Source organism: Rhineura floridana, chromosome 3, assembly GCF_030035675.1.
Source record: "Rhineura floridana isolate rRhiFlo1 chromosome 3, rRhiFlo1.hap2, whole genome shotgun sequence".
Classification (NCBI taxonomy): domain Eukaryota; kingdom Metazoa; phylum Chordata; class Lepidosauria; order Squamata; family Rhineuridae; genus Rhineura; species Rhineura floridana.
This window is the reverse complement of record NC_084482.1, coordinates 98666320-98683718: the sequence shown is the minus strand read 5'-3', so window position 1 is coordinate 98683718 and position 17399 is coordinate 98666320. Positions and strand designations below refer to the sequence as shown.

Below are 17399 nucleotides of genomic sequence, written 5' to 3'. Positions count from 1 at the left end.
ACATGCCGTGGACCGCCTGAATGAAGCTCTTGGACCACTGGTTGTCCACGGACCACAGTTTGGGTACCACTATTCTAGATACTTCATAGAGAGACGATAGATGGGGGGGGGAGGTCGCTTCTAAGAACACTCCAAAAAAAGACTATATTGTTATTGTTGGGGGGCGGGGTCAGTTCCAAAGTCGCGATCCACCAGCAATCGTCCAGGAGACTGAGAAAACAAAGATTGAGCCAGGAGGATCAAGGCTCCAGCCAGTTCGAGGGTGGGTTCCAAAATATCAGATGGGGTGAATTTGTCTCCTCCAGTGATCCCACTCGCACCCACCTTGACAAGTTCATGCAGAGCGTCACGTAGTTAACTTGCTAGCCCCGATCACTTCTGACGAGTCAACAGGGAAAAGGCGGTGTCGTTGTGACAAACCCCCAAGCAGAGAGGCGGAGCCTGCCGCTGTTTGAATCCGCCCTAGAAGAAAGGACTGTCCCAGCCATTTGGCGCAGTTTCGGAGGGCGCCTGCAAACGGCGGCGCTGCCGATCTCGACGACCTAGTAAGATTTTTTTTTAAAAAGCGACATTTCCCACCCTGGGTTTAAAAGTAAGGGGACGCTGCTCACTCTACTCTGACTTTAAATAACTTAAGAGGGACCATTAACTTCACCAACAACTATGATCGGCGGAGGCGTTTCGTCGTCCTCCCCGCCGATCGAACCTTTGCCTGCGAAACGGAACCAAACAGCATGAGAAAAGCTGCAAGGGTGTCAAGGGCAGAGCCTCGTCTTAGCAGCCGGGCCCTCTAATGTCTTGGCAGCCCGGTCCAGAGAGGTAAGAACCCATCCGAGAAGAGGGGAGGGAGACGAAGAGGGTTATTCTCTCAAGGCTGCCAGGCGTGTCCACCTCCCTTTCGATCTGGGGAAGGCACTTTTGGAGATACACGCAATGATGTCCATCGCTTCCCTTTCGCAGGTGCCCCTCGCCTGGAGTTTGCTTTGGAAAAGCTGATTACTTTTATGTGTGTGTGTTTAAAATGCCAGCCAGTCATGTGATCACAACGTCGTCTGTTTTGTTTCCTGTTGTTTCCTTTCGTGGAAACGGAAGGAGGCCAGTAGTTTGGTACTAGCCTTCTGCTCGGACAGCTTGCTTTCCTTTTCTTCTCTCCCTATAGTTCAAGGCAGATCTTCTTAAAGAAAAGGTTTCAGACAGGATGTCCCCATTGCCAGTGTTAATCAGAGAACCCCTTCACAAGTTCCTGTGTGTGACTGACATTTATTTATTTATTTATGCATGCCTAGAAATCTCAATTTATGACCAAGGATATATTTTATAACTTATGAAGGGTACTGTGTGAAGGGCACCTTTTTGCCATGGCATGCGGGTGGAATTAGGTATTTGTAGGAATCATTCCCTGCCCTTCAACAAAGTTCCCAGAGTGGGTTACATAAAATGAACCTTACAATAAAATAAATGAAGAAAGTGAAACAATGAAAACACCACTGTCTAAAAGGACAGCGTAAAGTTCGTCAACAAAACAAAATAACAACATAGAACAGAGTAAAAAGAATTTTGCAGAGGATTGGAGAGCCTGGAGAAATTATTAAAAAGTTTGCACCTGGCACTGAAACAGAATCAAGGAAGGTGCCAGGCCAGCCTCTCTTGATGAGAGAAGAGGGATTTTAAATTGTGTTCTTTTCATCAGATTTAGCAGTGGTTAGTCAAGGGGGTAGCCTAGATCAGTGGGTTCCAAACTTTGTTTCCTCATGGACCACTGGAAAACTGCTTAGGGTCTTGGCAGACTACTTAATGAGCTTTCTGCCTGTTGTAGCGACTGTAATGCACTGTGCTTGATGCTCTCTGTTTTTTAATTGTATATTTACTGCTTCTTTTATTTCTTATATTGTATTTTATTGTACTACAATTTTCATTGCATAGAATTCAAACTAATACAATACAACATAAGAAATATTTTATTTTATTATTTAATTGCATACGGCTTCATATTTCAAAAGAAGCCTCTCAGCAGTTTACAGCATAATAAAAAATCACAAATACAATGAAAACAAAATTGCACATTTAAAACAATACAAGACATTCTAAAAGATCTTATTAAACATCAATATAAATGAAAATAATTAACAAAGTAAATAAAAGAAGCAATAAACATATAATTAAAAGTCAATATGAATATTTAATGTGGACATGATGAAGACCACTTGAAGGAAGCTTGCGTAGTGATCCACAGACTACAGTTTGGGAACCCCTGGCCTAGATGTTCCTAGTCAGAGAGGAAACCCCACGCCCTTTCCCCAAGCCATATCCTGCATTGTCTCTTCTTCATGGTCTAGCTGGCTAGAATGTATCCTTGAGCTGTTATCATGCTTCTCCCGTGCTTGGCTGGAGGATGCAGAGATGTATATGCAGGAACCGCAAAGTTTTGTGTGGCTTTAATGTAGCCTACTATGCAAAGGTAACGGGCTCATTCATTGCTCCACCCATCTTGGCCTCTGGCCATGCCCACCACTGGCTGCAGCCCCGGAAAGTTGCCCATTAGGGAATGTGGCCCTCAGACTGAAAAAGGTTCCCCACTCCTGGCCTAGAATTTATCTAGGCACTTGTTAGCACCTAGAAACAGTGGCAAGTCTTGCATAGCCTGGGCTATAAAGCACTTCATAGTATTCTGCCTGGATCCAGTCCAAGCACATTACCAGATCCGGGGGTGAAGAGGGCTGCCATTGATTCTTCAGGCTGTAGAGGCTGGGATGATCTTGCTCTGACAATTTTCGAGTAACAGATTTGAGGATGAAGATCTTTGGATGTTTCATATTATGATGCTAAACTTAATGATTCTTTGTAGGTACTGTGGACTGAGTCATACTTTATGTGGCAACCTGTGTACATTAGTGTTTGACTTGACCTGAATTATTTAACACCAGTTCTAATAACGTCTGAATACAGTGGTCACAGGATATTCCGGTGCTGTAAATGCAATGTTGTGCAAATGGGACACCAGGCCATGCTTATATAAGTCTGTACAGTTTATAACAACTCATCCCATCTCTTCAGCTGCCCATAGGCCTCTCCTGGGGAAGCATTCACTGGCCCTTTCATCTTCTGAAGTGAGGGGAAACTTATCTTGTCTCCGTTGTTTCCTGATCCAGAACTTGCTTACTCAGATAGGGTACCATAGGGCATGTGACTCTGTGTGTGACATAATCACTGCTTGTTTGTCTGTTTTAATCTGTCTAGAAAAAGTTGCAGAGCTGTTGTTTTGAGGGAAATCCTGACATGTGTGACGCAATCTGATTTCTCATTATCTTGATATGTGAAGAATCATGTATATCAGAAATCTTGTTTTATAGAATTTGATAGGAAAAGTTCCTCCTGCATGCATACATTAGTATTTCAGAAAGGGAGAAAAAATCTCCAAAAGATGTAGGTTAACCAGATGGTTAAACACGCTACTATTCACTTAAATACACTACTAGTCACAGAAGCTATTCACTTCTCGCCTATCCAAGACAACTGCTAGATCAGTCTGAGGGAGGCATCCAACATGATATTATATACATAGCCTCCTTTGTTGTCATTTCAGTCGTGTACCTGTTCCTAGATTGATTTGGCAATGCGTTTGAGAAGTTTCCTTTCCTCTGTTGGAGATCATATGACCACTTCAGCATCGGATAATGTTTTGCTAGGTCTGTGGGTGATCAGTCCTGCTTTAGGATCTTGTAGAAACATAATGAAAAACAGAGATTGAGGCAGCGCACCATAGCAGTATGGGGAAAGTGAGTTCTGTTGCTTTACAGCTGGTCTGGATAATCCTTTTCAGCCTGAGGGCAGCATGGCCACAGTGGTTGTGGCCAAAGTGGTCATCTGCACACAAACACCCACCCACCCACCATATATGCACACTCAGCACATACAGTTCGAAATATAAGGGACGCACATTCACCACACATGCAGACTGCGCATACAGACACATGCAGGCACACAGCTCTCTGTCTCGCTCACTCACATGAACAGAAACAGAAAGAACATCACACACAACACGTACACACATTCATGCAGTCATATAAACTTGGGGTTCTGCCCCTGCTCAATTTGCTCACCAACTCCACCTACTGTCACTGAACCTCTCCCCTTCTTCCTCCCCCCCCAGGCCCCCTTCCTCCCCCCCACCTAGACCCAATCCACAGCTCTCTCAGTTGGCGCGGCCTTTGCCCCTCTGGCTGCTGCTGCTGCCGTCACCATTGCGGCCTTGCCTCTAAGTGTCATGCTTCCTGTGAATGTTTCTGTGCAGGTGCATGCCTGCACAGAAGTGTTCATGGGTAGCATGATGCTTAGAAAAATATAATATAGGAAGATGTGTGTGTGTGTTTGCATGTATATGACAGCAGACAGCGTGGGGAGGAAGTATTGTCTCTGCTCTTCCCGACCTCGCAAAAGCCATCCCTTCTTCATCTTGTGCTGTCATTGCTAACAAATTGGAGGAGCTCAGGAAACGAGGAGGAGTGTTTCTTCCTGTGTCTGGAGTGCTCTGGCCCGCTAGCAATGGCAGCACACTACAAGAAGAGGTGCCTCTGCAAGGTCAGAAACAGCTGCCTTTTCATGGTATCGATTTTGCTGAAAGCTTGGCAGGCCATTTGAAATGAGAGGTGAAGGTTTGCCACCACTTACACCGAAATGAGCATCCTTTCTTTCAGCAAGCTCTTGCACTAAGTTTGAAACTCGAGTTTTCTTGATCACACACAGACCTATCAAAATACCTGATGCTGAAATTGTCATATGGGGGGTGTATTCAACATAGCATTAAGTAAATAGTTCTGTCAGCATAAGGATTTCTGCTTACGGCATGATACGTTTCTGAAGGTAGAGCCTGAAACTGATTTTATTTTCCTGCCTTTTTAGTTTGTCCCCTTTAATATCACTCCCCTATATTTCTCAACTGTATTTCATGTATTTTTATCTATTTTAATTTTTTTGTGTGATTTATTGTGTATGATTTTATTATGAGCTGCCCCGAATGTCCTATTATAGGGCAGAAGGGCAGGATAGAAATATTTGAAATAAATATATAAACAAACAAATTTCCCCCCTCTCCTCCATATCCCCTAAATCTGTTCTAGGGTTCCCCCAACCCTCTGGATCAGATTGGGGGGTGTGTGCAGGGCACAGACAGGGGAAGGACAGGGGGAAGGACCTGTTGCATTACTGATAATCCTTGTGCTGATGGGACGCATTCATAAAATACCACCAATGATTCCCAGCAGAGAAAAGGAAACTGCTCAAATGCATTGCCCTATCTTTTGATTAGCATGGTACCAATCATTCACTTTTCTGCAAAGTCAAACATGTGCTTTGAACCATGTTCATCATTCTGGTCAGTTCCCAAGTTGGCATGCAAGACTGGGGAATTGGAAAAGTTACTTTTTTGAACTACAACTCCCATCAGCCCCAGCCAGCATGGCCACTGGATTAGGCTGATGGGAGTTGTAGTTCAAAAAAGTAACTTTTCCAAGCTCTGGCAGAGTTTGGGAAGTAGGTGTGCACACATGTAAAAGCACCTCTGTAATGTACTGAAATGAAAGTTATTGAAAAACACATGCACTTTTTATTCACATACACATGAATTCATTTTCTTCAATAGTGCTTTATAGTTATTCTCTTAAAACCATTCTATGAACATTCAGTTGATCAGGGTTGTTTCACACACACACCCCTTAAGAGCAAATGTCTTTGCCTTGGTGGGAAGGGCTCACAACAGGAGTCCTTGTTGCAGTTTTTGTATGTTTCTGCGATTTTTAAGTATTGTATTTATTTATTGCTTTGATTACATTTCTGTAAGCCATTCTCAGATCACACTAGAGCTGAAGGTGCAAGATATAAATTGTAGAAATACATACATTGTGGATCTCCCTAGCAAAAGAAGAGATTTGAAGCTTTCCATGTACAATGGGGGGAAAGGTGTTGGCTGGCTGTGTTTTCCTTGCATCTGTGGACCAGTAGACATTATGGGTGAAGGCTGCTGTAAATGGCAAGCTGTTTATGCGCCACAGCTCCATGTGTGAACTGAGCACTTCTCTCTGTGTCACCACTCCTATATGTGGGTGTGGCTTTGTGGACACACTGAGAAAATGATCCGTTTTGCAGTGTGAGCTTCTAAATGCAAGCAGCTTGACACATGGGAATAGATTGCTATCATGTAAACTAATGTAAAGTGTCTTAAATGTGGTGGGACTATCACATTTGCTGATCCTTACCTAGGGTAGGCCTCATCCAGGAAGCATGAAAAGAAAAGGTTAAAAAGAGAAGCCAAAACAGCCAGAAGGTGTGTTTTTTTTAAAAAAATTAGAGTATCTTTCTGTTAAGTTGTTCCATCATGACACATTGTACTTGAGATTAGAACTAGCCAGAATTATTAGTCACCACAGCTAGTGGATATGGTGATCTGTATAGACAAGATTTTTCCCTTGCCAATAGTTTGGTAGTCATAACATTCCTCTAATGTGTTTCAGACTTGTAACATATATTTAAAATGTGTCTGTGCTGACTGGTAGTTGCTCTGCACTAAAATATACATGCAAATGCATTTATATAGTGGACTGTGTTTTTGGGGAAAAAAGAAGAGTAATTTTTGTTTGGTTGCAGATAGTGGTTCCTGACCAGGAAGCAGGGCCCATTCAGTCACTGCTATGAAGTGCACAGGACCTTCAGAGAGCCACAAACTTGCCTTGGCACTAGAGTATGCTCTAGCAAGAGAGGCAAAGGTTTGGAAGGTGCCAGTCTTCCATGATTTTACATTGAAGGTATGCTCTTCCAGGCTTCATATGAAAGGACTGCGATTCATGAATTTGGTGATTCACACATAAATGCTAGATTATTTTTCAACCTTAGACTGGTAATTACCTTAGAGTGGTGACTTTATTTAGTCAATTTGAGTTTCCCACTTAGTGGGATGGATAAATAAAGAAGAAATTCTCCTTTAAATGAAATAGATTGGTTATAGTGATGGTATAGTCCATTCAGATGCATGCACACAGGCTTTCAACATGCAAGCAGACTATTGAATGCCCTTATATATAATATAATCCTCATACATTTAGTGACATTTACATAACAGGAAGAATACCACCAAGCAAAAGACTGAGCCTAGGTAAAAATAAAGAACTCTGTTCTCATGTTCATTGACTGCACCTGCCAATTATCCTCTTACTCTTGAGGAAGAGAATTTGTCTTAAAAGTCTCTTCTATGTAGAAATGAGCATAATGGTCAGATGTCAATAAGCAATGAGAAGCTAGAGTGAAGTCTCAGATTTGTGTGCTTAAGAGAAGTTATATGGCACCTACATATTTGAAATATATTTCCATCTTTGATCACAATGATATTTTTAAACTCTGGCACATCCCAAATTATTGTGTTGTTTGTTTTAACCCAGTTCTTCCATTTCAGGGCACGGATATCTCTCCATTTTATTATGAGAAAGCAATTTTGTGGATTCGAGAATTAAGTTCACTGTTTCAGTTTTGCTCTGAAACATTTGCTCTGGCTATCAACTTTTTGAACCGTTTGTTGGCATCAGTGAAGGTAAAGAGCTCTGACCTCACCTTGTTGCTTTTATTATCAATGGGGATTTCATTGGGCTGCAGCATGCACATACATCTGATCTTAGGGGATTGGAGCCAGATGTAGAGCAGAATCCTATGCATGCCTACACATATGTTCCAGTGAGCTCATTGAGGCTTAATTTAGTAAGTATGTCTAGGATTGTAGCTTTAGTTGAACGTAGGTTCCATTGAAATCAATGTGAAAACTTAGTTACTAGACCTACTAAAATAAACTCAATTGATTTCAGTGGCTCTGCTCTAACTATGACTAAGTTGGATATCACCCTTAGTCTGGTTCCAAATCAGCATGTATTGTGGGCTGAAATGATGATGTTCAGAATAGTCTTACATTTCCCCCCAATGTTTTGCATTCCCATACATTTGAAAGCTGAATACAGCAAAACTGTATGCTACTTTCTTATTATGGGATGTGGAAGTACAGACATGAGAGAATGACTTAGGTGAGCCTTTGGAAGAAAATGATTGGCATTGTATCTGGACTTATTTTGCAACCTTTTCAATCAACACAAATATAAAAAAGTATAATACAAAATTCTTGGTAGATGGTATGTTGCTGTTGCAAGGCATCACCTAATATGTCCAAATGTTCAGTATTGCTGAAAGGCATGTGGGTGGATTGGTTCATACTTTCACCTTTGGTGGAAGTGTCCAACCATGCCAGGAGTTCTGGAACATGGTTGTTGATTCCTGCCAGAAATTTCTCCACGTTAGACACCTGGTGGGTCCTAAGGATATGCATCTTCATCATTTTGGACCTGACCCTGGATTCACGCATAAAGATCTCCTTAAACAATTGCGTATAGCAGCAAGGTCATTTATAGCATATAGTTGGAAGTCTCCCAAAGCAACCTTCTAAGCAGCAGTTTATACATAACATTTGGTTATGTACAAAGTACTCAGCAAGTGCCAGAAGCAAGGAATCCCAATTTTAAAAAGCCTATTATGGCCCTATGGTTTCCATTTTTTCTTATATGGAACACCTTCAAGTTTCAGATCACATTGCTGTCAAATACAGATGAACATATCACAATAATTCGACAACATAACTTATACATCCCAACTCACTCAATAGTTAGTAAGCATTTTCTTAGGCTGTTTTGTTCTCATTGCCCCGCAAGTTTGTCTGTGATTTTCTAAGGACTGTAATGAGTGAGCTTCTTTTTCCCCTTAATTAGTAATCTTGTATTACAATGTGTGTTCTTCCTTTTTGTTGCCTGAATGTTTAAACTTTATTTCAAAATAAACTTCCATGCTGATAACCTCAAACAAGGATTGGCCCCTATCTCTAATATCTATTCCCAGGGTGTATATAACAAAAGTTTCTGTTGAAAATTTCATTTATGCCAAGTACAAGTTTCAGATGAAGGCAGCATCAATATACTCCACTTACGCTACCCTGGAGACCTGTGGCATAGCTTCTCCATCAGCGTCAGCATGAGCTAGATTGAAACGCATCCAAGTGCTTGGATATCAGATAGAAACAAAGGGAAAATGTTGTTTGGAATATTTTGCATGAATAACACTGGTCCAACTTCCCTTTACTGCTTCATTATTCTGATATAAAAAAGCAGTGGCTGTTAAATATCTTATGCTGTGCCCTCTGTCTTGTAATACTTGAGGTTATAGACTGTTAGACTGTGTAGCTTTAAAGAGTATTCCTGCTAAATTACCATGTTCCAGTTACTCAGATAGAGTACTCTTACTACTTGGTGCACTACAGTAAGGCAGGCAGATGCTTGAACTGCAATACATATTTATATAGTTTTCAATAGTTATTTTTCCAGTTGGATATTATCTTCCATTCTTTTCCTTTTTTATTATTTCTCCTCTCTTTCAGGCACAGTCAAAATACCTCCGATGCATTGCCATAGCCTGCCTGGTTCTTGCAGCAAAGATCAATGAAGAAGACGAGGTATGTATGTTTTAAATGTGGCAATCTAAGAGGAGGACCTGTCTTATCCTGACAATATACAGGATATTCACTCTCTCTCTCTCTTCATAGATGTGTGTAGCTGGATTGGCTCAAGCTATAGTTACAGGGCATAATGTGCAACTGGGGCCTGCCTGTCCCACTAGGCTACCTGTGTGTTGCAGTCCCATTATAAATGTTTATTTCAATGTATCAAGTGTGTAAAATTTACATTGACATTGTTGGTTCTTTAGTAGCAGAAGTTCTCTAGAATAGCTGAGTCGCTTTCAGACTTGCTTTCGTCTGCTTGTATTGCACCCTCTCCATTTCTCAGTTGCTCGTCTCATTGCTATGTTGCATCTATTGATGGGTGATGGTTGCTGAAGCAATAGTATTGATCCATGCTTCAATGACAAAATAGTATCTTGCACAAGCCTGAAAACAATGCAGCAACATGCAAGAAGTCATTGCTGCAACAGGCATGCAACAGAATCCTGAATTCTGATTTGACCACCAGATTGTAGAATCTTTAGTCAGTTTCATCAAGTTCTTATAAATTGTATTGTTTAGTCAACCAGCCTCTACATAATAACTATTCCCTTTCTCCAAGTATCATTGAAAAACTGATTTTATGTCATGTGGATCTGGTCAGAGTGGAAGCAAAAATGCAATTGGGCTATATAGACCTTAGGTTGGAATCACAAACAAACTTTAGTTCAGGGGTGGCTAACCTGTTGCCCACATAACCACCAAGAGGGTTTTTGTGGCCCCCTGAGATAAGGGAATTCATAAGGGGGGCAAATTAGTTTAATTAAAATCTAAGAACATTGCACTATAATAAATATTGGGCAGGAATTATTTCAAGGACTTCTTAGTTATTACCTCAAAATGCACGGTTGAGTAGGCAACTCCTCATTTATCAGATAATTGTGCACACACACACACACCACCACCACCACACAAAATTTCATAGGAATTTGGGCTTCTTTTATTATTATTATTCCTTTTGTTTTAAAACAGATAATACCATCAGTAAAGAAGCTTGCGGTGCAGAGTGGTTGTAAATGCTCTCCAGCTGAGATTGTGAGAATGGAAAGAATTATACTCGATAAACTTCACTGGGATCTTTACACAGCAACATCAATGGATTTCTTAAACATTGTAAGCACGAAACCTTTTTTTTTTTTTTTTGCAAAAAGGCTAGACTTTTTTTTTTACCAAATAAGACTAGAAAACACCAATGGTACACATACATTCCCTTCTAGTTAGCCCCACAGACCACACATTCATAACTATCTGCAAATCTTTTGAAGTGTATTACTGTGAAGATAATTGAAATTCCATTTGAACACCCAACTATTCCAAAAGTTTTAAGTTCAATTTACAAATGATGTAGACTCCCATTTTGAAAGGACAACTAAGATTGACTTTTAAAAAAAGCTCATACTGTACCACTAGATCTTTGTTTTTAAATATACACTGCAAAAATATTTCAAACTATTTGCACTCTTAATACTGTACATAAAAAGCTTTCAGATTTTTTTTTGCTACATTTCACAAATAGGACATCTCAGATCAGCTTTCCTTATCTCACCCTGCATAAAAACATTTGACCCTCATTTTAGGCAAATTAGATCATTCTGATCTGGCACTTAAGTCACATCTTATTTGCTAAATCTTTTTAGCAAATAGAAAGAAAACTCCCAGTTAAGAAGTTACCATGTGCTATAGTAAGGCAAAAATCATGTGATATGTCAGTGTCTCTCAGAGCTTATCTCTTCACAGCATGGATAGGGAAACTGTAGCTCTAACTGTTGCATGACTCCAGCTTACATCAGCCCCAGCTAGCATGGCCAACGGTCAGGGATGATGAGAGTTATAGCCCAGCAATATCTGGTGGGCTGCAGATTCCCCATCCCTGCTTTACAGCAATGGGTGGATTTCTATTTCGTCCTGGCATGAGGATTATATGGGGAAATGTCTTCTCACAACCAGGATGATGAGATTGTATTAGATCTGCTTCAAGCATCATCAGTTGTTTTTTCTCTTTTACTCCTGTTTGCTGGCTTGAATATCACTGTTACTTCATTGTACAAAAGAGAAGTCAAAACCTTCTGAAATTACAATTGCGACAATGCAATGAATTCAGAATTAGTTACATTCAGTATAAGCTTCAACATTTCAATATTTGGCAAATACGACACAAATGGTAACAGTGAGACAAAAATAATCTTAAACTTTATAGAGGTTTTCTGCCATGAATAAGAATTAGTTTGCACTTCTGGTTGATGACATATGAAAACGTACAAAGTTCACTGTTGATCTTGGTTTTGTTTTGAATTATCTCTATTTCTTTATATCTTTATATGTGTGTGTGTTTAAATATATATATATGTGTGTGTGTGTGTATATATATGTAGTATAATATAAATGTTTTCTCTTCTCTCCAGTTCCATGCCATGGTGATGTCCAAATGGCCCCATCTACTAAATGGGGTGCCTCAGAGGAATCCTTCCCGCCATGTCGCATTCTTGACCAAACAGCTACAGCACTGTATGGCAGGCCACCAAGTATTGCAGTTTAAGGGCTCCACATTGGCTTTGGTGATCATCACCTTAGAGTTGGAGAGGGTGACTCCTGACTGGTTTTCTGTCATTACTGATCTGCTAAAAAAAGCACAGGTAGGTGTCAAAATGGCCTCTGTGGCACAAACCTGAGGCCAACATAAAGATTAAAACGAAAAGAAGAAACCTCACTAATATTTTAAAACCATTGCACGTTTTTTAATGTACTTCTCAGGAGTGCTTGCATGTCTTTTGTTAGGATGCATTTCTCTGCTGGATGCAAAATCCCATGTTAGTTGAATGGAAGTTAATGTCCTGATGAAGGATAGCCATTCAAAGCCCGTTATTGGATTATGTGATGTCATGACATTGTGCTTTATTTAGGTCACACTTTGAAGATGTTCTCACCTAACCAAGAGCATCACCACTGTTCTGGCTACTGAGAATTTGTCACATCCCAGTATTTAACCTGTCATACAGGTTAAAGCTTTAAAGCTCACATGGCCTCATATTGGGTGGCCATCTCATTGCCCCATTTCAAATACTAAATGAGGACCTAGAGAAGTCAAGAGTGATTACGATTTGGTACTAGGGACCAGTGCAGTCCTGAAATTGCCATAAAGCTGAACAAGGAGGATAGAGAACACCCAAGTATGAAGGACAGCACTGTAAAACCATATTGGGGTAGGTGAGCCACAGTATAGCATAGAACTTTAAATCTTATTTTATCTTACTCTTCAGGTCCTTGTGCTACCTTAGGAGAGAGATCCAGGGTAACTCTGGCTCTTCTGCCAGGCCAGCTTTCCCCTATGCCCTTCAAGCTGTACAGCAATTAGATGATACTTCTGTGCAAGGGCAGATTTCAGTGATGTGAATGGAGTTATGCAATTCCTGTGACAGCTTCCAGAACATTGGCTCCACTGGCACAGTGTCATTTGTAGGTGCATGTGCAATAGGGAGTCCTATGCTGGGTTCAGAGATAACATGATTCAGTGGTTTGTGTTAAGAACTTGCATCATAGTTTGAGCTTCCAGATGTACAACAGGCAAACAATGGTTCTGAGTGGTTTATCTGCTTTTGTTTTTCTATCTGCTAAGGTCTTGGCTTCATAAGTTCACTTCAGTTTCTGGTGCAGCAGCCTAGAGTGGCCCTAACTGTGTTTTGTCAATTGTCTGTGAAACAGCAAACTATAGTTACCACAACTATGGTTTGCAAACCAGCTTCAAACTGTGGTTTCAGATCCTGGTTTGTTGGCCCTAGGCAAGCCATGATTTTGGCAGGCTTGGCTTCTAACAACAAAACAAACTATGGTCTCATGTTATGCCTGAACCTAGCCAGAATGGACATAGATTCTACATTTGTTACATGCAACAGAAACTAGTGCATTTTGGCTTCATTATGCATATCCCATGGGGTAGATTTTGACTTCATTAGTTTGATATAGCTGGAGATACTTAACTAAAATGTTCGGTTTTCCCATGCTTTTGAAGTGATGTATAAATTTTTAAAAAAACTTTTGACAGCTAATAATTTCAGAAGTTGAGGAAAATAGTTTTGTTACCACATTACAGATTGACAGTACCCAATTCATCCACTGTAAAGAGCTTGTTGATCAGCATCTCCTGGGCTTCCAACCATCCAATGCTGTCTATATTTTCAACCCTGCAAACCAAAACATCCGAACTCACCTGGACAAAAGGTTACCCTGCTTTTATTCCATAGCGAAGAAAAGAATTGAAATTAACTCAGGAGCCAGAGGCAGTGGGCCAGGCCCATCAGCTTTCACACTTCTCAGAGCAAAACCCCATGAAGATGACATGCAGTGTGATGAATTCTATGATGGATTCAAATGTCTGTACAATGAAGACAGAATCCCAGAAGCTGGACAGACCATCAGTATGGGTGGCAGTGACAGTGAGAGGCAAGAGGAAAATAACAGCACTTGTCCACCATTGCAGCCTGCTCCTCAGATTGATTAAGGACATCTGTGTTCTGCCAAAGGACCAGATGGTTCCAATGGCTGTTTCTGGTATTTCAAAAGTTTGTAGAGCTGTCAATAAGAAACACTGCCTATTTTTAAAGCCTTTAACTTTCCACCTTTTAAAATTCTCTTTGCAAAACTGCATGCCTTTTTTGTTTTGATACGGCTACCGTATAAAGCTAAGAGAGACTGAAAGCAAAAAAAAATCCCTGAACTACAAGCAGCTGAGAAAACCTCAGGGATCAACATTCAGCAGCATACATAGTTCCTTCTGTTTTTATCCTTAGGACAAGTCTGTGAGGTAGCGTAGGTTAGGCTGAGAGATGGTTACTGGCCAAGATCACTCAGAACCTTTTGAGGCTGAGGGGGGAATTTGAACAGTTGATGAAATATCAGAAGTAAAGAGGGCTAAGCAAGATTTCCATGATCCAGAGTAGGGCTTCAGTTCCTTGGATAGCTTGGGTTGCATTCAGCTAAGGCCTACTGAGAGCAAACCCATTTAAATTAATGAACTTAAGTTAGTCATGTGCATTGACTTCAATGGGTCTACTCTGAAGTTGGAGTAGCATTGAAGTCTGCCCTATATTGTCCTCCCAGTGACCAGCAAAAGCAGAATAAGTTGTGTGAAATGAGCAAAGATCATGCTTAATTCTCATGAGTCACACAGACCACAGAATTTAGCTTTTCTTGAGCATGTTATTTTGATGTTGAAAAAGCATACACAGCTTTGGCTATGAAACCCTTGGTTAAGCAGGTAGAATATGCCATTGTAGGAGATACAGTGCTAAGCTGAGCACAGATACAGACTATGGCTCTCTAATGCTGAAGGGCGGAGTACAGCAAAAATAGTTCAGCTATGACTGGATATTACAAGGAAACTAGATCAATGTCAACTTGGCAGTTGTAATCTCCAGCAAGCAGCTGAGAAGACAGATAGGGGAGTAGGTACAGATACTTATTGCAGCGCCATTGTTGCAGGATAAGCAGATTCTCTCCCTGCTCCCACTTTGCACAGCAGTCAATAAAATAACTACACAGCAGGATTCCCATACATTGTCAATGCTACAGAACGGATGTATTTATCACAAGATACAAATGCAATGTATGTTTATGCCAATTGGTCTTACCAGTCTTATCATGTTGAAAAATGATGTCTCGAGTGAAATGCATTGATACAGACATACCTTTAAATGTTTTAGCCCAAAATCCTTAACACCATTTCTTCTACCATAACCACATTGGGACTACCATAAAAAGAAATGGCTTGAGGATTGGAGATGGCCCCAAACACACACTTCTATTACCCAGGGCACACAATCCAAATGATATCCCCACACACATAGTAAAAAAATAGTAATAACCTCAATTGTTTGTTCTCTGCCAATGGGCCCCAAACCTCTGCCTCCAGAGGTGGGCTGCTCCCCCTGCCTAATGTCAGGGACAGCAGGATCAATAGTGCAATGTTTACATAAAATAGTATCTTTTTTTAAAAATCTGCACAATGTCATACCAATGTGAATAATGGATCTTTAACATGACTACTGGAGCATGGTGGCCATAGAAAACCATAGGCGATGCTCTGATTCCCAACCTATGGCCAGATGGATGTGGCTACACCACTGCAAATGCTCAATCTGCTGTGTCACTTCGCATGTGTTTGCAACACAGTGCATGCGCCCATTCATCTTGCTCACATGGCAGTCTTGGGAACTTTTCCCGCAGTAACCACATGCCCTGATGGTTGCGTGACGAGGCCCTGAAGCATGCACCAGGTGCACATTGCAGCAAGTATTGGAATATAATAGGAAGCAGCAATGCGACAGCTACCAAAAAACACTGTGAACGTTATCCTTGGTGCTAAAGAACTCAAACACAGTGCCTTGCCAGCATAGCAACATGAGAGCACTGCTGATACATGGTAAATAAGCTAGGAACCTAGGGATTTAAATTATGCAGTATACTAGGCTGCAAAATCTGTTTGAACTTCTCTACATATCTAGAAGACTAGTTATTCAGGGAAAGCTTGGAACAAAAGCTCCTCACCTTGTTTTTCAGTTATGGGACCAAAACCACTGTCCTTTTCTTTGATCACAAACTGTGACTTTTTACTGTTTGTACTTTTAATATAGGAAGGTGTTTTTGTAGTAGTGTGGGTGGTTACACCCCCTTTTTGTTATATAAAAATCTATTTGAAATCTTATGTCTGAATTGTTTTTCCTTGAAACATATGCAATGCACATGATTGGATTCTGCCACCACATTTCTGCAATTTCTCTCTAATGGGCAAAGCAATCCAAGCCCCCGATCCACCATGCTGGAGGATGTTCAGTGGGCCAGAGGTGTCCCTTGGCTGGCCTCTGCCATTGATGGGGGGCTCCGCTGATGAAGAGCACCCTAATGTGCCTGCCAAAATGGTGGGTGGGTGGCATCACTGCCAGTGGTAAGAAGGTGTTTAGGAGGTGGGGCGGGATCCTGTGTGGACCCTGCTGCAGTTGCTTGAGGGCAACTGGCCTGATCTGAGCCTCTTTTCTATGCCAGACTAGAAGCTCGCACAACAAAGAGGGCTTTTTTCCTGCCCTCCCACCTTCCACCCAGGCCAGCACAAGCACCGGGGCTAAAGATGGGGTATTGGCTGCCCCACCAGTGCCAGCCAGGGGTTTCTGCCTACATGTTCTCTGTTACAGAAATGTGTCACGTCCTGTTTGCATCCAGAGCATGTGGCGAAGGAACAGGTTAAGTCCTGAAGAGAGGAATTGAATCAGAATATGAGAGACCAGTAGGCAGGGCCCAGCAGTGGTATGAGGGGTTGGGTGGAAGGGCAGCAGCAGCGCAGCTCTGGCTTGGTGGCATCATCATCCTGTAGGTGTCCTCCACTAACTCAAAACTCCCACAGTCTTGCCACCACTTTGCCCCATCACATGTTTCCTCACTCCTCCCTCATACACCACTGATAAACGGCCTGAGAAGGGGGGGAGAAATGGGGATGAACACCATTAATCTTGCTAGAACTATTAATCCCATGCCTGAGAGTGTGAGCTTCGTTGGGAACTTAGAATGATGTCATGCCTAATTTACCATTTTTCAAGAGAGACAGTTCAAGTTCAGCTGAAAGTCCAACAAGGGTTATCAGCACACCAAATATTCATGTCCTCAGCCTTCTGAAGGGAAATTGTGCAACATCCAGCTGTGGTCATAGACGTCAAATCCATAGTCAATAACTAAGTGCAAAAGCAGATTTATGGTGGAATCTGTTACTAAAAAAAAAGAAGACCTCAACGTGTTTTGCAGGCTGGCAATATAAAGGCTGTTTTGCCAAATTGATAAAAGA

At 41.3% G+C, this 17399-nt stretch overlaps 1 protein-coding gene across 2 annotated transcripts; it reads left to right on the top strand.

Moving 5' to 3' along the window:
- The first annotated feature begins 439 nt into the window (after nt 1-439).
- On the top strand, nt 440-16271 carry CCNI2 (cyclin I family member 2). Of its 2 annotated transcripts, none has more exons than XM_061617050.1 (7): nt 440-819; nt 6640-6797; nt 7442-7576; nt 9455-9529; nt 10547-10687; nt 11977-12207; nt 12832-13649. In XM_061617050.1, exons 2-7 carry the CDS (start codon nt 6684-6686, stop codon nt 12847-12849), a joined length of 714 nt encoding a protein of 237 aa, XP_061473034.1. In that variant the 5' UTR covers nt 440-819; nt 6640-6683; the 3' UTR covers nt 12850-13649. The 2 variants fall into 2 exon arrangements, with proteins under 2 accessions (XP_061473034.1, XP_061473033.1); XM_061617049.1 differs by lacking the exon at nt 12832-13649 and adding an exon at nt 13662-16271 and having other exon boundaries at nt 443-819.
- Nucleotides 16272-17399: the final 1128 nt, after the last annotated feature.